The sequence below is a fragment of the Galleria mellonella genome, unplaced genomic scaffold, assembly GCF_026898425.1.
Source record: "Galleria mellonella isolate WM207_F2 unplaced genomic scaffold, CSIRO_AGI_GalMel_v1 utg23, whole genome shotgun sequence".
NCBI classification, from domain to species: domain Eukaryota; kingdom Metazoa; phylum Arthropoda; class Insecta; order Lepidoptera; family Pyralidae; genus Galleria; species Galleria mellonella.
In genome coordinates this window covers 2,873,646-2,896,977 of record NW_026442045.1, presented here as the reverse complement: position 1 = coordinate 2,896,977, position 23,332 = coordinate 2,873,646, and the positions used below count along the sequence as shown (strand labels likewise).

Sequence of the window (23,332 nt, the reverse complement as noted above, 5' to 3'; positions counted from 1 at the left end):
CTAATGAACTCACGTGCTAGCAGCGCGAGCGCCCGTTCATAGTATGAGCTCTTTAACTAGCTATAAAACATCCACTGTGTCCATATTCATAACCTGCCTGACGTTTACGTATTTATTTATCATTCGATCAACTAAGTTACCGTTTATGTCGAAATCTGGTATTGAAAACAACGCCTCTAGCAAATTAGTTTCGGAAACTTAGATTTTCCTAAAAACTTGTCTAAGTAAATTTAGTAAAAAATAAACACTAGGGACTCGGGCCTTAATATAACTCCCACTAAATATTCGGATAAATTTAACAGATAGATGGTTTATATAATAAAAGAATTCATTGCATAATTTTGTTTTATTGATTCGCCTTTAGATTTAAAGATCTGTAAAATACAGTAATCATATAACACGGGTATTCCCCCATATAACGCGGGGATTGAACATTATATTAAAAAAAAAGATGTGGATTGAACGTTATTTCAGATAGCTCTGAAAGTGAGTAAAGATGCAATAAAATTGTTAATTTATTTGAAATTAACTGTTTTTTAGTTACATATGCATAATTTTTTTATTTAAAATGTTCTTAGTTTGATTTTAATAAAACGCACATATTTCGTTCATAACATGGTTTTTTCTTAATATTCGATTTGAACCCCTCTTAACGAGAAAAGCTAAACATGAATTATTTGTACATAACGTGTTATACGGAGTCACAGAAGGACGTTATATGAGAATACTCCAACTCGGTTTCCTATAACACGGAACGAATCTACCGTGTTAAAGGGGGGATTACTGTATACTTTTGTATCTAAATATCTTCTTTTCTATCTTCTATTATTTTTCATTAACTTATTCATTTCTATATATACAGACTGGATGTTGTTGTGAACATGCTTATTCTTTTTATTTCGTTTCCTTATTTTACTAGGTCTCTTCATATTTACAGTATTCATATTGTTACCTATTGGGTGTGAAATGTTTAATTTTTTTACTAAAATTGCTTCAAGAAATTTATTTTCACTACACTCTTTGTACACTACAGCTGCATATTTTAATTGTGATAAGAAACTGTCTGCCATTCTTCGATAAACGCCTCCAGAGGTATTCCTACTATGATCAAACGGATCTTGTATGCATATTGTCGCCTTTACATTAAATGGTTTACACACTCCATTTATCACATTCTGTTTGTATAGGACAAATTGTTTTGGAACAGTTCTAATCTCTTTAAATGACTCCACGCTTAAAGGAGTTCCCAAATATGGCGACACTATGTTTTGTTTAAAATCAAAATTGTTATAATATTCAAAGAAACCTCCCAAAAGTTTATACAGAGACATATTATTAGTGGATTCAAAATTTAAGTCCCAATTGAAACTTGTGTTCCAGCCATCAACCATAATTGTCTCTTTATTTGTTTGAAGTTGTATAACAGAGGGTAAAACTTTTAATTGTTGCAAGTAAAATATGACCATCATGGTCAATGTATAATTAGGTAACTTATTAGTACCTGTAAGGTCATGCACTTTTGACCAATATTTTATTAATACAGCAAGAGGAAGTGTCTTTGTATCTGTATGTAATAGCAAACTTATCAGTTGACTATTTCTTATTCCCGAGATTGATGTAAAACTAACATCACAGTGACAATTTGTAGGTACATGATAGCATTTCACAATCGGCACTTTGGCTTCTGTTATCGCAAACAGTTCTCTGAAATTTGATGAATACTTCATCAGTGTGTACTTAGCCTGCATTACATATTTATCACCAGGTACTTGGAGGTGATTTGGTATAGAGACGTAGCAATCAGCATCACTGGTTTTTATCCCAAGACCTGTCACTATAGAGCCAAATGGCATAACAAGACAACCTGAAAATAACATTTAAACTTATTTCAACAAACCAAGGTTTACACATAAGTGTACTAAATCTTTAATTCGGTAATATAATAATTACATAAATTGTTTACATATTTTTTTAGTTTATCCTATTATTATTAGAAACAAAAATCAAATTTTTCCTCTTTATAATATTCATTTAGATATACATATGTTAGTATAGCTAATATTTTAGTTTGAAGAGACATGGCAGTAAAATTATAAGGTATGAAAATCTAACATCTTAAACTTCAGGAATGGCAATGGATGGGTGATGCTATGAGCATCACAGTACATTCTGTTTCATTCATTCACAGTCACCACTTTACATCAGGTGGCAACCATTCCATATTGCATAAATGAATTTCGAATACTCAAATATTATTTTTAGTATTGGAAAGTTAAAAAGGGTGTAAACACCTAAATAGTAACTTTACATCAGAAGTACAAAATGTAAGTAAAAAAAATATTTCGGGTTAATTTTTTTTATAACAATAATATATAAATTGTAGATTTGATAAATATTTCAATAAATGTCAAAACTAAAATTTTATGGAAATAGGTCACAATCACATTGGTAGTATTCTTTTGTCATTTAGAAATTCATTAACAGAATAATAAGTATTGAATTACTGTCTGGCATCGGATTCTGTCATCAGTAAAATAAATAAAAAATATTAGAATTATATTCACCAGGCCAAGCCCTCTGTAAGGTTTGTTCCAAGTCTGAAAAGAGCCATCTTAAATTTTCCACTTCAGCTCGTGACAATCTTACATTCCGTAATATGTAGTCCACTTGTGCATTGAAATCTCCATCGAGTTTTAATAGAGATGTATCTAAAATATCATCTGTAAAAAAAGTATAAAAAAAAGGTTATTTTATTTAATTAAACCTTTAATACACAAAAATTATCTAAAATAGAAACTAACAATCTTTTTAAAACCATTAATAAGACTTGGGTTTTTTTGATGGTTGAAAGTGGAATGATAACCCTGCTTGTGCTATCGGTTTACCCTGGTGGGGCACCAGTGAGAGATGTTGGATGATGATGAAAGTCCAGATCGATGAACCCATTGTGATGAATTCCACAAGAATCAACCACATTGGTTTCCAAGGAAGACTATGGTCAATATAATACTGTACATTGCATGCAATGGAGCTGTTAAACTCTATTATTAACAATCCTTTTCCCCCCATAAGATTTGAGCTTAATACAATATTTGTACAGTATTTTCTGTAGACATATAGAAAATAAAAATTTTATATCTAATTATTAGAATTATGCCATAGAAATTTTACTAAGATTAGGAGTAGATGAGTTGTGTAGTTTGGATATTTATTAATTAAATGTATTAAATTCAAATTTGACCATATTGGTAGGTTAAATACAAGTGTGGTCGAGTGTCAAATTCTGTTAAGTCTAGGTCGTTTTATCTCTCTCGTTTTATAGATAAAACAAATAATATTATTGTTTATTTTCAACGAAACCTGAAGTAACTAATCAGACCCAAATGTCTAAGGTCTTCTATATATATTCAAAAGTTTGGTCTACTATTTTTACGAATAAATTGGGTAGTAATTTATTTATAGAAGTCAAATACAAATAGCTTTATTTTGTTTGAAAAACAGTATAAAGGATGGTATATAATATTTAAATATTGTTCACATTTTTCACCAGAATCTGGCATACAAAATATAATACAATATTTAATTGTGCTACTATACTACACTAATACTATATTACTTATATCGTCATATTATATAAATGTCAACATATTTACATATTAATAATAAATTATACAGATTACAAATTACATTAATTGAGTCACATATTCAAGCTTTAAAATATTCAAAATATTCATTTTTCTATCAGCAACCTTTTTAGTTTCTTTTTAAATATATTCAATGGTAGTGTTTTCATTTCATCCCTTAATTTATTATAAATGCTTATTGTCATACAGTAGGCATTATTTCTGCTATACAAAGTTGTAGTTTTATAAGGTAGTACTAAGTTTTGGGGATTTCTTGTGTTAAAATTACAGAAATCACTTTTCTTTTTAAATAAATGTAAATGTGTTTTTGCAAATATGCATACTTAATATATATATTTACATGGGACAGTAAATATACTATATATATATTTTTTAATGGGTGATAATGGAATGGTAACCCCGCCCGTGCTATCGGTATACACCGGCCAGGCACCAATGAGGAAGATGATAGGTGAGGATGAAGCAGGTCAGTTAGCCCATTGTGACGAATTCAACAAGAATTGTTCACGATAGTTTCCAGGGGGATCCACATGGAGGTCGACCTGATATGATGTATTGTTAGCAATGGGTTCATTAGACCCCATTATTAACAATCCATTTCCCCCCAATAAGTATATTTAGTTCCTTGAATAATGATTGACAAGATGTACGTGAGTCAACGTTACAAATCGCCCTGATTGCACGGTTTGCATAATACGAGTTACCCCAAAGAAGTATAGCATATCTCAAAATAGAACTGACATAACCATGGTATGCCTGTAAAGCTGTTTCTTTATTGCTAATCCTTCTTAGTCGCCAGAGAGCATACGCAAATGAATTTAGTTTATTGCATAGTTTATCAATATGATCAGCCCAGGAACATTTATCATCCAATGAGACACCTAAAAAGTCGTAAACCAAATTCTTGAATCTATACTCAGCAATTACAAGATTGCAGTTATGCCTTGTATTTATTTTGGTGTTGTAACATAGTTTTACTATAAATACAGGTGAAGACAAAAGTAATAAGGGAATTACCTTCCAACTCCATGATTTCATTTGAATATTTTAGCTAAAATTTCCAGATAAATTTAAAGGTATGTAGAGAAAAAGTTGTAAAAATATGTTCGTGTTAAGTTTCAAAGTATTAATTATAGAGTAGATAAAAAATATTGTAAACAAGTTGTTTAAAAACATTTCAAACAACAGGTAAAAATAAAAAAGAAATCAATTTTTTTTTTTTTTAGTACGTTTGTTCCGTTTGGAACAGGCTAAGGTCGGAGACCATGCTGCCTAGTCTTCAAAAAGATAATTTGTCTGGAATGAGAAATCAATTAAGTTTGGACCACAGAGTATGTAATTAAATACATTATAAGAGAACAAGGAACAGGGTTGCCAACTCGAATTTTAGATAATTACTAGATTATATGCCAAATTTTGGTATAAATTGGTAGAATGTAAAATGCAAAATTGGTAGGTCTACACCTCAATTAAGAAGATTTTTTAAGATTAAAATTGCATGATCTGGTCTTAAAATGTTTATTTTTGGAAATTAAACATATTTTTATTGAAAAATTGTAAATGTTTTGCGCTAGACTGCCCGTTGTTTGTTATGAATCTTTTAGAACGCAACAATTCTTCTAGAGTCTCCGTGGAAATTCTATTTTTCTGAAAGGTTTTCGTATTATTAATTGCAGAAAACGATCTCTCAACGTTGGCGCTACTATGTGGAAGTGCGAGTAATTTTCTCATGAATTCGCATAACAGGGGAAACATTGGAGACTGGTCTTCTTTTTTAATGGATGAAACATGCTTCCAGAATTCTTCAGGTGTAGGATCCACATTTTTTTCTGTGAAATGAAATGTCATGTTTCTTAATAATCTCCACTCTCGGTCCAATTCGGTCATGTTTTCTGGGCATAGTCCTAAAAATAAAAATATAATGTAAATAAATAAAATATTCTAGAGTGGACAAGATTAATAATTAATTACGTTTAACTTGCCTGGAACAGAACACTTAGTGAAGTTTAGGTAATTTTTTTGACAGTTTTAATATTTGTAAATCGTACAACACAGCAGTGTATAAGTACGATAAAATAAAAGTACCAAAACAGGCATTAAGAAAGATTAAGTGTAGATGTTTGATTTCAACTTATTATGATTCAGTAAAAGCGAAAGAAATTGTAGCGATTTGCAGATTGCATTTGCTATTTGAGTGGAAATTAAAACTTAGATTTGTTAAACTTGTCATAACATAAAATGGATCAAAGAATTGTTTTATCAGCCATGTTAAGTCCGCCAAATGTATATAGAATTTTCCTGTGCATTAAAGTTTAAATAAATATTTTTTTTAAGATCATTAAATATTGCTTGTGTTGTCAGTAAAAGATATAACACAAACAATATTTAAGTACTATAACGACAAATGGGCTAGTTTTGGTAATGTTTCTTTTTATCAGTAGCATAATTAACTGTGCTATGAACCACAAGTACAATTTAAACTAGAGATGTAACAATGACATAAAAAAATTGTTTTATTTATTCTTAGAATTACGAAAGAAAAACCTTTGCCAATCATACTGTAAAAAAAATTTACTGTAGCCATAGTGCCAAGTAATTCAAAATTTGGCGCTACTATTCATAATTCCGAAATGGTATTATACTTCCCACATTTTATAGTAACTGAAAAAAAATTAAACAAGATAACTTTATATTAAATGTGGTTTCACAACAAAAGTAGCTTTGTTGTATTTTAATAGCCTAAATCACTAAAGTCAAAACGCATGTGTGTAAGCGAGACAAAGCATGACGCTGCTTGTGTAAGAGCGAGATGAATAGTGTCTTTCCATAAATCTTAAATGGCCGTTTCCTCTGGTGTAAGAAAAAAATGTAAATAGTTTCACAGTACTCCCTTAAAATAATCTTGTGGACTGGCATAAAAACACATTAACAAAACTCACCCATTTGTCGTTGTAGTACTTAATGATTTAGTTCAGTGTCTAATGTTTTTGTTTTCAGTAAAATATTTGTATTTTTTTAATACAATTCAGAATGGTAAACAAGCTGACGGCCCACCTGATGGAAAGTGGTAACCGTCGCCTATAGACATGAGCAGTACCATGGACATAACGGAGCATACCGTTTCGCCCATGATACCCCCCATGCGTTGCCATTCCTGAGGACTGCATGTATAAACCATTATCACTTACTTTCCGTTGGACGTTGAATTTAGGGGCACCTATATTATGCTATTGATAGTGTCTAGATGTAAAATTAAGTCTTTTATTCATAAAAATAAACCTTCTACAAATATATTTTAACTATTTCATTGTTTTGTCACTTTTAAATGGAGAATTTAACTCGAAAGAGACAAAATAGTTCAATAGCTAAAATAGGTTTAAGGTTTGTCGTTTTAATAAGAGGTAATTTACTCATGCTATAGAACATGTTAGGGTAGAAATTTTGTCCGAATGAAGCATTTTAAAAACGACAAAGTTTGTAGTAGTTTATACTAAATGTTGAAACATTATTGGGGTCTAATCAATGGCGGTCTAAACCCGCCAGAAGCTCGACGTAGCGAGTTGAATGAAATTTAGGAAGTTCATGTAATTTAACAAGCTTTTTGTCCAGTTCACATTTGTATTTGTTTATGTTTATTTAGTTATTTACTTCGATGTTACATTCTTAAGATTTAATGCAACCATATAGTCCCGTTTTTTCAGATGACAGCATCATTTTAGATTTGAAACAAAAACAGGTTAAAATATTAGTTACGTATGCGTTTTTCTCATTATCAAATTAATTTCAGGTAAGGTAAAAAAAAAAAGTAAACAGTTAAAAAATGTTAAAAGATAACCACATAAATTTTGAAAGTGAAATTTAAATTAAACAAACATACATAGGATATGAATAAGGAAAAAGGAGGCGTTTGGAGGCCACTAGGGCCAGACACCTAGAGCAGGCCGCTCTTTCCGCCAACCCGTTAGTCCGCCACTAAGTGTAACAGGCCCTAGCTACATGCCGACCTCCTTGCGATTCCCATTGGAAACCATTGAATTAGTCACGATGGGTTAATTGACTTGCTTTCTCACCTATCATGTATTATATATCAGTGTATTAAGGTAGTGTAGGCGGAATTATCATACATCAGCCTACTGACGGATGAAATTTTTATTTTTAATGAAAAGCCTATTTTTATCTTTGTACATATAATATAATATAATCTAATAATTCTGTCTTATTCAATTGTTTTTCACATTAATTTACATATTACATTATATCAACACAGTAGTTAATCTAATAACATGCGTAAGGTATGTAAATAAGAAATAATTTTGTTTTGCAGTAGTTAGATGAAATATTAAAATCTTGGATTAAAATGAATAGGTAAAAAAAAGAAAAAAAAATTCAAGTCAAAATGAAGATTCTATAAAACGGAATAATAAAAGAAGACGAAGGCTTAATAATAGATTTATCCGTTATAAACTATGATAGTATCTTTACAGGCGCCTTGGCGGGGAGAATCGTCCACGTACTGATTGTGTGGTATGTTCAAAAGTCGCCGTGTCCAGTAAAGCGTCGGGTTTGTTTCGAGAAATGACACATGTTCAGTTCACTCACTGAGCGTATCGTCATCGCGGTCCACGTTGTTACTCTCATGATTGCTGTCTAGAAACTTAATAGTCTCCGCTATCTTCGACGCTGTGTCGTTTGTCGAACTCTTTGCGTAAGGTGTTAGCAGTTGCATGAACCAACTCTGTAAAATGGAGATGAAGAACTTTCCAAATTCCTTGAAGGCCGCTATGTCCCCGTTGTTAAGTTTTATCGCAACCACAGCCCGCTTTGGATCATGGGAGTAAGTTAATATCAATTGAAACTGTATATTGATTTGTTCTTTCTCAAAGTTCATCACTTCCTCTGTTATTTTTGCCTGTTTCTGTTGCAAATCTAGATGCATCAGGCCATGCGACTTAGAAGCGGCCTTTCTTTTCCATATTGGTTTTGTCACAGTCCCCATGTATTTTTCTTTTTCTTTCTTCGAGTCTGGATTTACTTTCTCTTCTACTTTGCCAAGTTTAATTTTCAACATTGTCTCAAATATTATGAAAATGATACTGCGAACTACAGACTTCCAATCTGGATCGACAATGCTACTTATGAATTTAGGGAACAAATTGGATCTAAATTCTGGATGACCCTTTTCTTTGGCGATTTTGGGTTTATCGAGGAGAATTGATTTGAGAAACATTTCACATTTATTGGACTTTTCTCTTTGGTAGGCTTCTGCCGCAAACTTGAGGTATATTTTAATGTTGCTCGCAAGGCGACTGGACACAGGCGAGGCAATATTATGGCATTGTTCAAAAGGATCTTGAGCGCACCATGATGTCGTGAATCGCATCGCCGCTGTATTTAGATTTCTGATGTTTTCCTTGTACCTTTCAAAGCCTTCTGGTAACGTATCCAGATCTTTGAATAGATCTTTTTGTATGGGATACCCTAAATATGGGCAAACAATCATTTTCTCGAAATCAAAAACAGAGTAGTACTCAAAAAATCCCCCAATTAATTCTGATATTGTGGACCTGTTTCTAGTTGGCGGGAGCGATTCGAGACGGTTCATGAACCCTGTGTTCCAATGATCGACTATATAGTCGTCGTTGGGGTCTTGCTGGAGCCATCGAATGGGGGGGAGGATGGGATTAGGTGGCTGTTGGAGGTAGAAGATAATGAGCATTGTAAGGGCGTAGTTCGTGAGTCTCCCGCTTCCGGACATCTCGTGAACTTTAGCCCAGTACTTGATGAGGACTGCCATTGGAATCAGCCGAGGGTCGGCGCGAAGGAGGAAATGGATCAGGCTACTGTTTCTAGCACCTAGTTCTGTTTTGAATGTGACATCACAGTTGGTCGCAGTAGGTATGTGGAAAAATTTAACTATAGGAGTGTTAGCGCGTGGTATGGGAAGAATTTCGGCGAAGATACGTGGATATTGGCGAAGTAAACGAGCAGTTTTGTTCACAAAATTGGCATTTGGGCGACGGTACTGTGGTGGAACCTTCACAAAACAATCGGCGTCGCTAGTTTTGATGCCCAGCCCTGTTGGTATAGAACCAAATGGTATTGCTGTGGAGCCTGGAAATTAGAATGACACCATGTTTAGCAAATTGTGAATTAAAAATGCAAATATATAGGTAAATATTTTGTATAAAGACGGATCGTATATTGGAATAACACATAGAGTAAAAAAGTATTCTATTTATAATTCACGCGTGCAAAGTAGAGAAACAGTTTGTATTACAAAAAAAAAAAAGAAAATTTACCAAATTGTGTTGTCTGTGGAAATCATGAAGTTACGCAACATCCATTGATGGAATGTGATAAAAACTAAAGTGAAAACGAAATATTTTTTAAAAATATTAACATTAATAAATTAGATGTGGGTATTATTCAGAGCATAATGAGCATAAATACTGCCAAAGTTGCTTGTGTCTAAGTGAATTAGTAAGTAGAATTGTTTAATTATATTAGTAGTATCTATGTAGATATTATGGGTTTGATATGTTAAAAATAAAAAAAAAAAAAAACGAAAATTAAATGTAGATTATAAATAAAGGTTGTGTCACAAATTTTATTAGATATATGACTTTTCTATGCACCATACCTAATGAAGGGATGGGGGGGAGATATTATTATTCTTAATGTATTATTGTTTCAATCAATCGTCATGAAATTTGGTATATACGTGATAAAGAAAGGTATAAGCTACTTTTTACCCTGGTCAATTCCAATCACACGGACGAAACTGTGGGTAAAAGCGAGTCCTATTAATATTATAAACGGGAAAGTTCGTAAGGATGGATGGATAGAGGATGGGTGGATGGACATTCAATAGTTTTTCATGCAAAAACTATTGAAAAGATTTGAATGGAATTTGGTATATGGGTAGGTTATTTCTTAATTTAGCATAGGATTACTCTATGCACTGACTTACGCGAGTAAAGCCTGCAAATAAATGAGACCCATATACCTGGCCACAGCTCCTGTAAAGCTTGCTCGAGGTTTGAATAAAGTGTACCAATTTTGAAAACTTCCTCTTGGGTTAGCCGGATCGCTAGTAGGATATTGTCAATTTGCTGTACAAAGTCTCCGGACAGATCTATGTCCCTTGGGCTAATTATTACTCCTGAAAGTTTGCGTTTCATTTTGTTAATCCCTATTAATATTATAAATGTTAAAGTAAATCCGTATGTTATCTTTTCACGCTTAAACCACTGAAATTTTTTTAATAAATTTTGGTGTCGAGATATATTGGATTTTAAAGAACGACTTCTTGTCTTGTCGTAAAAATAAAACTTGAAGGGAGCAAGAAAGTTAGTATGAGGAATTATTTTTTAAGTAAGGAATAACTTATCATAATTATACTTTAGGTAAGAAATAAAAAATATTTCTGGATTTTTGAAAAATTTACTACTCGTAGCACTAATTATAAAATGCAGTATAGCAGACAAAATTGCAGGCATCAGCTAGTTTCTAATATAAAAAAAATTATACAGTGGGGCAGAAAATATTTATATGTTCTTTATTAGACTGTATGCCACCTAAGGAAAAATGCGTATGCATGATTCAAATTACAAAAGATGTATGTTAGAATAAAGACTTTTGCTTAGGCTCTCTGACACCCTTGCGACAGTCTTGGCGTGAAGATATACATGACAATTTAATTATTTTTCTTGTCTGTAAGAAGATCTAAATATGCATTATTTATTTTTGCACCAAGCTCCTTGTGGGGTAGGCAGAAAGAATCCAGTGCCATAGACTTCTGTCCTTACATACATATCTTGCTTCTTCTACTTTCATAATTCGACTCATGTACGCACGACGGTTCTAGAGATACATAACTCTTTCTTCAGAAAGAATATGGTCTAGCAGGTCATAATAGGTTAGTCTAGGTCTGTCCTGGTACCTATATTCATCTACATACACATTGTATATCTATTTTGTCAGATTTTAATCAGGGCCTCTAGACAAGCGGCAAGCGAATTCGCCGATTCGCGATTCGACATTGCTAGCGAGTCCGTGAGTTGGAATGAGTCATCCGGCGTTGCTATCTCATTCTGTCTTACGGACTCACTAGCGATGTCGATTCCATCGACGGAATCGCTTGCCATTTGTCTAGAAGCCCTGGTATTCTTTCGACATGCTCAAACCCTATGTATCAGGGGGAAGGGATTAATAGTAATGGATTAGTACCTCCATTTCCAGCAATATACCCTGTCAGGTTGACCTCATCGTCTTTCCGGAAACCATCATGCTTAATTTCGAGTGAATTCATCACGATGGGCTTTTTTTTATGGATGAAAATGGAATGGTAACTCCGCCTGCGCTAATGGGATAGGCTGGCGGAGCACTAGTGAAGGTGATAGATGAGAATGAAAACAGGCCAGTTAGTCCATCATGATAAATTCATCAGGAATTAACCATGATAGTTTCCAGGGGGAACCGCGAAGTCGACCTGGTTGGCTATATTGCTAGCAATGGGATTCTCAGTCTCCATCACTAACAATCCTTTTCCCACCAATCACGATAGGCTAACCGACCTGCCTTCTTATCATCCCTCACTAAAGCTCCACCAGAATATACCAATAGTGCAGGCAGGGTTATCATTACATTATAGCTCAACAAAAGAAAAAACTTTACTAATTTACCTTTCTGTTTACTTCGACTAAAGTCTCTCTTATTATTGTTTTGTTGTCTTGGAGCCTCAGCAGCTTGCTGAGGACTGTAAGGTTGAACGGTGAGGAACGATCCATAAACGGCCACTTTATTTGAATCTAGCACTGCACTTTTTGCTTCTAGAGAATTCGAGAATGTTAGTGTTGCGAACTTTTGATTCATTTTATCCACTTTCGCATTACCGAAGTGCAAGAATGTACGAGTTAGGTCTTGTGGTTGTGTGTATTTAGGGTAACCTTCAACAAGAGACAAGTATTAGAGTAAATATTAGAATAATGATTGTTTTACATTAATGAATTATTAGTAATGTAAACTACTTATTAATTTCTGTATACACGTTACATATGTATATTCATTTCAAATGCAAGAATATGGCTAAAATAAGTGGGTAGAAGAAAATACTTCTGCCTTGGAAGTAAAGACATGAGAGCGTCACATCAGTCTACTCGTGATCACGGCCAGCGTAATCTGGTCGAAACGTCAGGATAATTTAGGTAATTATAGTATACCTAAATGATCGCGTTTATTCCCATGTCAAAATATACGCTTTTTTATGCAACTTGGAATGGCAAACAAGCTGACGGCCCACCTGATGGAAAGTGGTAACCGTCGCCTATAAATTATTTATTATTATCCTTTAGCTGTCCACTGCTATACATAGGCTTTTCTCATAGTTTTGCTAGTAGTTGCCACGCCTGGCAGGCGGGTTGGCAACTGCAGTTTGACTTTTGGTGACGTTTAATAGATTTTTTTCTTCTGGGCAGCTTTTTCAACTTTCCTTTTCATAAGAACCTTATGAAGAGGAAGGAATATAAAAAAAAGAGTTACATTTTAAAATGTACGAACTCACCAGATACATGGACCGTGCAAGATTTGTCCGATGCGCTCCGAGCGCATCCCTGAGAAGCTCGAGCGGCCTCCATCGTTCATGGATGTAATTGCTCACCTGAAACATAATTTAGATTTAAAATCACTCACTAATTCTTAAATAAAAGTGTCTTGTATTTTTCTCTAGCGTCTACCCTCCCAAAGAGGGTTGACGTCAGGCAGGCGGCCGGTCGTAAAACTTAAAACCAAATCTTTCTGTAATATGGATAAAATCATATTACGCCGACCCCAAATGATTGGGATAAGGGTAGGAAGATGATGATTAATGTCTCAAATTGAATTACTGACAAAATACTTATTAACTATAAGTATTTTACAGGTTTATTAAACAGGTTTGAAGGTTTTAGTTTTTTTTATAAATAAAGGGGGTATTAGGGATGGATTTATGATATCAAATACAGTTTAACAAGTATTTCGAAATATTAATATAAGATTTTTTTTTGTAAATTTAGTAAATTAAATAAATTTGTAAAATTAAAATAAAAAATAAAATAAATTTGGGAGAATTCATTTAAGTATATTAATGGAGTAGATCTTTTCATATCTATATTTAGATGAATGCAATATAATTTCAACACAAAAATTGTTAGTGACAATTTTTTGGGCCAAGCACAATCTATTTAATAATGTTAGTAATGGTAAAACTTCTGATTATAGTTGTTAAAGTGTATATACACATACATATACGCACACACGCATACACACGCACGCACGCAATATATTGTGATTAATATGCAACAAACTGCTAAAAGTAGTAATGAAGTATCGTTATTTCAACCTATATTTACAATTATATTTTTAAAATAATAACTCTAAATAAAAAACATATATTAGTTTTTATTTATTTCAAAATAATAATATTTTGTAATAAAATTTAATCAATTTAATTAGAATGTTAGAAATTATCATTCCTAACTTGGTATATGTTACCTATTTAATGAAGTTATTAGATTACAATATTAAATTTCGTCAGTAAACAAATTATTTGAAAAATAATGATTATTATCTCTTTACAGATTAGATACAATTTTTTTTTATTACAGTTTAATTATACTTAATATACTTCACAACAAAGGATTATATTATATTATTATTATTTTTTTACTCATTACATTTGAATAGGCAAAATATTATAAGCGGGAATTTCCCAAACTATCATTTGGTTGAATTCAGAGTAGTGAAGTAAACTCCTTTGTTTTTTCTTTGTATGATTCATTTGAACGTCACATCCATCCTCAATAATACCCGCCAGCGTAAGACGAAGGCACAGACGGTATTATCATTCAATTTTCATTACAAATATATTAGCCTAATGATTGAGCTCCGTGGAAGGGGGATTGTTAGTAATGGAGACTAACCCTTTAGAACCCTTTTGCTAGCAATATCCCAATCAGGTCGACCTTCACGTGGTCCCTCCTGGAAACCATCGAGCTGAACTTACGATGGGCTAACTAACCTGTCTTTTCATCTTCACCTATTTATCTCTCACTGGTGCACTGCCAGTGTATACCGATAGCGCAGGCGGGGTAACCATTCCATTATCATCCATTAAAAAAAAGATTGGATTCATGTAATTTTTTTTTTAATAAGTTTGTTGTTTATTTTAATTAACTTTTTCTATATTTTGTAATATAGAATATGCACAAAATATACTTAAAGGTGGGTGAAGACAAATTGTAAGTTCTAATTGTAGGCTCTTGCAGCCGCATCGCTAACAATAAATATACCCTTTTAAATAAACCTCCAATTGGTTCCCTCTAAAAAACGTGATTGATTCCTGAACTCGTCACGATAGGCTAACTCGCTTTCATCGCCACATACACAAAGCCCTTCGACACTAATGTGTGTAATAAGTTTTCAACACTTACCGAATATATCCACATATATCAGACCATAAAGACTATCAACAATATAACGATTATAAATTGGTAAGAAAATATATACATTATTTGATAAACACAACGAACTGTACAATCTATGAAAGACAATTGCAAATAGCAACTCACGATAAACTATCTATATATTATTTGCTATCTATATAGCATAGATAAAATATGACTAATATAGTTATCCGCACACATTATATTGGAGCACGATTCGTTTGTTTTTGTCCTGTCATATTAATATTACTAAACGGCTAGTGTGGGAGTAGAATTCGAGCAGAATAAACTGAGGGTTTCGTAGAATTTAGTATATTATTATTTATTGTATTAGAAATACAGTAACGTAGAAATAATGTGAACAAAGGTGAACTTATCTATAAAAGAGATCTCGTCCAGGCAACCAACACAGTGGGATTGGAAGTCTTGAGTGGACACGAACAGTGCAAGAGAGTATTTCAAACATATTTAAATGCTACTATATATACAAAATATATCCCAAAGAGGGTTAACGTCAAGCATGCAGCCGGTCGTAAAACTAAAAGCCAAATCTTTTTGTAATATGGATAAAAACATATTACGCTGACCCCAAATAATAATTGGGATAAGAATAGGAAGATGATATATATACAAAATATAAATATACATACTAAAAATAAATCCATCATTAAAATGTTTGGATTAACTTTAAATAATAATAAATGAGTAATTAAACCTAAAAACAATACATGCATAAATATTAAATGCATAAAAGTTCAATGTACGTGAAGACAATGATAAGACTTACTCGTGCTATACAGTAGAGATATAAAATTATTTTAAGCTTTTTTAAAAAATAGATTTTATTTTTTATTTTTCTAATATTTTAGGATTGTCCTTATTCCTTGTTGTAATAATATAATATAACATATATAGATAATCTCCTTTTTTTCTTTTGTAGTATTATTTTACTGTTACACATTGAGCATAAGTAACTTTAATTATTTCTCTCCACTCTAAGGTTGACTGGAAGAGATCGCTATTTAGCGACAACGCAGTTCATTGCTGCCTCTTTACCTTGCTTTTTGTAATTAACATTTTTTGTGTACATATTGTTAACTTAAATTATCTGTATTGTTATTTGAAGGGAATAATAGAGTTTTTTATTTATTGAAACATATACTTTGTAATGAAACCGTTAACAAAATTTTAATTAAACAGCATAGGACGTCAAAATTTATATATGTTGTTTATTTGTTGCCTCTTGTCAACTCAATGATGATTAGCATTATGAAATACGCAGTATGGAGAAAAAAATATACTATTTTGATCTTGATTATGCGGACTAAGTTGATGTAATGACATAGTTATAAATAAAAACGCGAAATTCCTAATTACTAGAGTTACTCAATTAAGATACCAGAATGCAAAAAAATATTCACCTTCATATGGCTTTGAAAGTAACAAGTGAATGATTTTGAGCGTAGCATAGTACCGTTTTCTTCGGCCAACAATAAATAATTTATCTGTCACAGGCATTAAGTTTCTAAACAAAAATAAATATTGATAATATAAGTATTAACTACGTAACTCGAAATTGATACTATACGTAATAATGACGTATTTCGTCACATTAAGGTCAGTGGTCATTGAAAAGAATGCAGTGAAAAATGGAGAATAATTTAATTAAATAATTTTGTTAAAGTATGTGTGTATTATTAAATCTATATATGCATAAATTTATTTTCATTGCATAACCTTTAGTACAAATTATAAAATCGAAACAATTTAATCGCGCTTTGTGACGAACGTTACATGTGTACGCTCACCTTTACATGTTTTCTGGGAATACCCGACTCAATTACTTTTGCTGTAGTTTTAAATTTGCAATAGTGTTGTAGACTTTAAAAAAATATCAATTAAATTCATACGAACAATTATTATATACTTTTTATACTACTGGTAGATATTAAAGCAAATGGCTGGAAGTTGATTCCAAAGAATGGTTGTGCGTGGAAGAAAGTGCATGATTACAAGATTAAAATCGCAGTAATAACAAACACTCCCCATGATAGCGAGACGCATATCTCTGCGATGATACTTGACTATCGATAATTCGACTTAATGCGATCTTAGCACTACCTTTTATCGTATTTAGTTATTTAAAAATATAATGCACAAATTAATAATATATAGTACTAGTATATTGCCCGCAATTTTATGAAATTTATCTAGAATATTTCTATTTCTAGATGGCGTATTAAGATAAAACATGCATCAGATTTTAAATTAGACCTCCAGGAACACAATTGTAAAAACCGCTTTCAATTTGGTGCAGTAGTGTTTGCGTGAGGCCAGTTCAAACATACAGACGTATACAGAGGAGGCAAAGGATTGTTAGTAATAGGCATCTAATAGCTTCATTGTTATTTCTATTTCTAGATGGCAATATACCACAATTGTAAAAACCGCTATCAGTAGTGTTTGCGTGAGCGACCAGAGGAGGCAAAGGATTGTTAGTAATAGGCATCTAATAGCTTCATTGTTAGCAATATACCCTATCAGGGCGACCTCCACGCGGTTACTCCTGGAAACCATTCTTGTGGAATTTGTCACAATGGGATAACTGACCTACTTTCATCCTCACCTATTATCATTCCCTGGTGCTCCGCTAACGTACATATACCGATATATGTTATGAAAAATTAAAGGCGTTTATAGTAAATTTTATTAAATAATCTATAAATTTCTGCACATAGCTGTAGAACGTAGTGTATATATATGGTTTAAAATAACTCCTATATATGTTTATTTGAATAATGATTATTTATATTTTATTAATAAAATTGCAAATAATACTTAATCACTTAGACATGTTTATGTAGGAAAAATATTCAATTTCAGTAGCAAAGCACTCTCCTAAAAGGATAATAACGATTTCAATTTCAGCGTGTAAATTGATCAAGTCGATATAATCTATTTACTATTATTAAATATATAATGGTAATGCTTTGTATGTAAGTAGGTATGGGTATTACTGGTACCACTCGAATATCTATATATTGGGTTCCTCAGAACATTGATGGTGAAAAATAGATCATCAGCCATTTAAATATAGCCAATAACAGTTGCAGAACTATGTTTACTTTGATTAGTTTCTTTATTTGATATTATAAATTGGATAACTAATAATTATTTCTCAAACATGCTTGGAAATGTGAGCATTATTGTGACAATGTTCTTAGAGATAAATCAAAATTGCCGTACTGGCCAGATACATGCAGGCAGCGGCCGGCAAAAATTGTATGAAAATCCATATCTGTCGTGTTTTGCGGCCAGATAAATAACTATGTAAACTCATATCTGTTCTGTAATTTAAAAATGGAATGACCTTTTACTTCGAAATATGCCTAACAAGGAGGTAACTAATAAAAGGTTTTATTTAAATTTAGAATAGGAATATTGTAAATAGAAAGCTGTTTATTGAAAAGAAAACAAAGGAACATTATGGCGTGTAAAAAATTATTATTGTTCGTTATTCGTCATTGAACTTAAAAAGTAAAATTGTGTTTTTGATTTCCGCGCATTGTTTGAGAAAAGTACTATACAAGCCTTGGCCCCAACTAGACATTGATGGACTCACGTATGTATGCCTCGGCTTACATTTGCACGTTCCTCCATCAATGCCTCAGTTGCTGGCCGCTGCAGTAATGTACTATATATGGTTTATTGGGCCTATATATAGATATTATAACTACAGTATTTAGTTATTGCTATATATTACCCATATGTACTTGCTAATGCCATGCTATTCACCAGTGCTATGCTACTCACCAGTAAGAACGTCGACCACCTTGGAGAAATATTTTGATAAAAGATATCCTTCCTTATTGCCTCTAGTCAAAATAACGCCATTATCTGATTCATAATATTTTATACCATCATCCAAAGCTTTCTTCAAATCAATATATATGTATATTTGTACGTCTTTACGTAAGCTACTGATTACTGTTGAATCTCCAAGTGTTCCTTTAGCAAAGTGAATATGCTGTCTTTTCATACGATTAAGCCCATGACACTTTATCTGTGGCCAACATTTGTAGTATGTACCATGAACTACTGTGCTGTATTTCGACTGTAAAAAGAAATATAAATACATAGTAAAGCTATTTTAAAATGTCATAGTATATAATTCACTTTTAATGGAAAAAATTTGAAAAACGTAATGTCATTATGAACACTCTTCATATTATGCTTTTAGCAGTGTCTTTTAAATGCTATATGTTTGTATAAATGTTCAAAACTGTTTTACTAATTTTTTGTTCATTCTTCTCAGCTGAAATTGTATTCCAAACTGGGCAATAGATTCTAATTTATTGTGTGATTAATTATTGAAAATATATATTTATCAAAATAAATAAGTAGTCTATAGTAATCTTTTTAACAGTGAAAGATTTCAAAATCAGATCAGAGTAGTACCTGAGATTACCCGACCATCGAAACTTACAAACTTTACCTCTTTATAATATTACTTTAGGTTATTATTAATTAGTCATACCTTAGTAATTTAAAGTAAATTTAAAATTATTTTGGCATTTATTACTTATTTTGTAATCATATACTTAATGAAATAATAATAAAATATCATGTATGATATTTTATTATTATTTCATTAAGTATATGACAGATATGTATATCTGTCACACCTGTCTCTCATTAGGGTAGACAGAAACAATGGAACCCCAAATGCTTCCATTCAAACAAACTCTTTCACATCTTCCACATTTATTAATTTTTTCATACACACTCGTGGGTTATGGGTATTTTTAATTTGGTTCTTCTTCAGCATATCATCTATTTGGTCGACATATGTTCAACTAGGGTGGCCTCTAATGACATCTCCATTCAATCTTGCTTGATAAACCTTTTTCGTAATTCTTCTTTCATCCATCTTCTCCAAATGCCCAAACCAATGCAACATTCCCTTTTCAATTTTTGTCACTTCTTTCAGTCTATCTAATCTCATTGTTCAATAAAATAATAACAATGAAATTGTAAACCTTCTTCACGGGTTCTCATCACTTGGGGGCTCAATGTTCTGAGAAATACTAAATAACATATAAAATATATAATACATATACATATAAAAATATATAATACATATACCTATAAAAATATATATTATCCCTACCTCTAATAATGGGGTCAATGCTGCATCAGTGACTTCTGATACAGAGTGTCCCTGATTTGCTCTGATCTCTAGTATATTAGTATGTGGATTCAATCTTAAATTAAACCTCTTCTTATCATTACAGTTTACTACTCTCTCAATATCTGTTTTGTTGTACTTTCCTTTAAAGTTTTTATGTAGTAATAGTTGATTAACATCTATATATCCATCTGGTCTGTAATATAAATGTCGGCTTATAATATTATTTTGAATAACAGGTGCAAAAGAAAGGTGCTGTAAGTTTCAAAACATTGTGTTTGTGTATCTATAGCATTTATAGCTTTAAAATGAATAAACTAATTTTAATTTTTTTCATTTTATTTGTTGGTTGGGATCATCTTTTGAGTGAAAATTTTATCAATTGTAATTTAATCTTTCTGATAGATATTACACAACAATTTTTTTAACATAAATATGAATGAAAATGAAAAAATGCAGAATAGGTATTAACTGTTTTTCAGTATAAAGATGTTGTAAGAGGAGACTAAGACTAACAATGTAAAATATACAAATGTAAGAGTGCCAAAAAAACTCAATGGACAAAACAAATAATCAAGTTGACATAGCAATAGTGAGTGAATTTACTGTGGCAGGAAGGTGAACCAACCGTCATTTCTCTGACTAGTTTAAGTATATTAATGATGGTTTCCATTACTAAAAAGTTTTTTTTTTATTATAAGATGAAAAAAGAATAGTAACTCAGCCTGTGGTGTGTATGTGCTGGCAGGTTAGTAATAAATGCATTTCAATTTGGTGGTAAAATCATAAAAATAACAAATCACAAATTCAAGTTTACTTGAATAAAAGATATTTTTATTATTAATGATAAAATGATAAAGATAGGTAATTAGGCTCACCAGGAATTAACCATAGTAGTTTCCAGGGGGAAATAATGTGGAGGTCATTCTGAAGAAGCATTTTCCTAGCAATGGAACCAATAATCTCTATTTCTAAATATCTACTCCATTACTGGAAAGTTATAACTTTAGACTGAAGAATTTTAGTGCCTACCAGATTCAAACTTACTCACACAGAAACAAACTTTTGAGGTTTACAAGGTAGGGTCCTATATCACTATCAAGTAGTTACCTATATATACTAATAACATTGTTGTCATAACAGTTTTAATACCGCAACTCAAATATTAATATTTTTTATATACTCTTAGACTAATATCTAATATAATGTAGAATATATATAGATTTTGTTATGATGTAATTATGTAATTTTTTGTCCAAGTTAGATATAATACCATTGTATTGTGGGAAACATTCATAAGTAAGGTGACCAACTATTTTCTGTTCAATAAGTACACTTTGCAAGTATTTCATAGGTGAAAAAAAAAGAAGAAAAAATGATAAAAACTTTGCTTTCTTTTAAAAACATATTTTTCTTTGGAGTGGATTTTTTTTTTGCCAAATGAGGATGTTCATCTAATAATGTAGCCACATACAAACAACTTTCATTTTGCATATTAAATTTGGCTGTTAAGACGGCAGATAATGTTTTTACAGAAATTGCGACTTCTCACTGCTCCAATAATCATTCCCTAGTGAAAATACCATTTCAACAGCAGTATCAGTGCCTGGACAACATAAGAAAATTTTTATTAAAACTTAAATTTTCATGTGGGATATGTTCTATTCTAAAATGCCGAAAGATTTCCATCTTTTGTTGAGTTCTATTTTCTCATTGTTCTGTTTCTTCAATTTTTCTTCCTTTAAATATAAATTTACTCTTCTAATTTCTTCAAAGAGAAAATTGACAGTAAATATTTAATTAATAAAATTTAAATAAAATAATACAAAAAAATGTTTTAGAAATATAAAGTATAAAATTATACAAATGAGTACTTTTAGAGTACAGGATTTGAAAAAAGTACGGTTTAAGATAAAAGACTACAAAACTTAGTAAATGAGTATAGTTGGTCATCTTATCATAAGTAGATATGAATGTGCGAAGAGGAATAAAACGACTTGCGACGCTTGATTTGACAGGTGTCAACTCAAAACAAGATATTTACCTAATGTAAAAAAATATAAGAAAAAGCTCCTAATTGAACAATGATAAAAAGAATGCAAACTATCTAGTAACTTGTAAATAATTGTTACTCTCAAACTATATTGCTAGCACAGTAATAAATTGGTCTGAAAACCAAGGTTAACTGATGTATAATAAATATGGATACTAGTGATCAATGGTAAACCGACAAATCATACTTACTTCAGTGTTAAACCTTCATTAGTAGCTCCGTGTCGTAAAAGCCACGATAAAGTTTTGCTTAATTGGATATCTTTATGATTCCTGAAAACATAATTTACTTAAATAAACATATGTTGTTATATATAAACGTAGTTTAGCAAAATAGTTTACAATAACAATGAATAACCTACATCTGATGATTATACGTAAATTAACCAAAAGAAGTTAACGTTGTTGATAAACAAACAAATGGAGAATACCTAATACAAGCTTTCGCAACAACCGTTAGAAAATAATAATAATGATATAGATAGGTCTACAACAGAGACAAATTTTGCTTTCCTAAAAAGAAATTAAAATACCAAAATAGACAGAGACATCTAATCATCAGTCAGTGTCAGTCCAAACCAGTTACATACCTACATAGTTACTTATTTAATTCTTAGTTCCAAAAATTCTTCAGTTTAGTAGTAGTTAAAGGCAAATACATACTTAATTGTAGGGAATAATTCTGAGGCACCATTCTCTAAAATGAATACTTTAATTGATATTTAATAGTTTTGTAAAAGTACTATTTTATGGATTATTTTAAAATTCGACTAATATAATTGATTGTACGGGGAAAAATAGTGTAAAAAATTAAACCTTTATAAATATTTAAACGCGAAATCCGTTAAGAATTTATTGTAAAACATTTTTAATAGAATAGTACAAGTATTTACCTAACGATAACCACAAATTAAACAGCGATAGATACTACATTCACAAGTTGATTGCGTACTAAATCAGCAAAATAA

General features: G+C 31.5%; 2 protein-coding genes and 1 long non-coding RNA gene across 5 annotated transcripts; all 3 read right to left on the bottom strand.

The window, feature by feature from the left end:
* Nucleotides 1-331: 331 nt before the first annotated feature.
* LOC113512972 (terminal uridylyltransferase Tailor-like) lies at nucleotides 332-4,896 on the bottom strand. Its single transcript, XM_026896956.2, has 3 exons — nucleotides 4,662-4,896; nucleotides 2,565-2,720; nucleotides 332-1,864 (listed from the first exon to the last, which is right to left on the bottom strand). Exons 1-3 carry the CDS (start codon nucleotides 4,672-4,674, stop codon nucleotides 816-818), a joined length of 1,218 nt encoding a protein of 405 aa, XP_026752757.2. The 5' UTR covers nucleotides 4,675-4,896; the 3' UTR covers nucleotides 332-815.
* Nucleotides 4,897-5,148: 252 nt separating this feature from the next.
* Nucleotides 5,149-19,074, bottom strand: LOC113512840 (speckle targeted PIP5K1A-regulated poly(A) polymerase-like). Of its 3 annotated transcripts, none has more exons than XM_026896773.3 (5): nucleotides 18,938-19,074; nucleotides 13,207-13,302; nucleotides 12,329-12,592; nucleotides 10,651-10,806; nucleotides 5,149-9,755 (listed from the first exon to the last, which is right to left on the bottom strand). In XM_026896773.3, exons 2-5 carry the CDS (start codon nucleotides 13,277-13,279, stop codon nucleotides 8,236-8,238), a joined length of 2,013 nt encoding a protein of 670 aa, XP_026752574.1. In that variant the 5' UTR covers nucleotides 13,280-13,302; nucleotides 18,938-19,074; the 3' UTR covers nucleotides 5,149-8,235. The 3 variants fall into 3 exon arrangements, with proteins under 3 accessions (XP_026752574.1, XP_026752575.1, XP_052750677.1); XM_026896774.3 differs by lacking the exon at nucleotides 18,938-19,074 and adding an exon at nucleotides 15,113-15,267; XM_052894717.1 differs by lacking the exons at nucleotides 10,651-10,806; nucleotides 18,938-19,074 and adding an exon at nucleotides 15,113-15,268.
* Nucleotides 19,075-19,179: 105 nt separating this feature from the next.
* On the bottom strand, nucleotides 19,180-22,920 carry LOC128200644 (uncharacterized). The gene is made up of 3 exons (XR_008252828.1): nucleotides 22,727-22,920; nucleotides 22,557-22,637; nucleotides 19,180-19,238 (listed from the first exon to the last, which is right to left on the bottom strand). It is a non-coding gene; the product is annotated as an uncharacterized LOC128200644 (long non-coding RNA).
* Nucleotides 22,921-23,332: the final 412 nt, after the last annotated feature.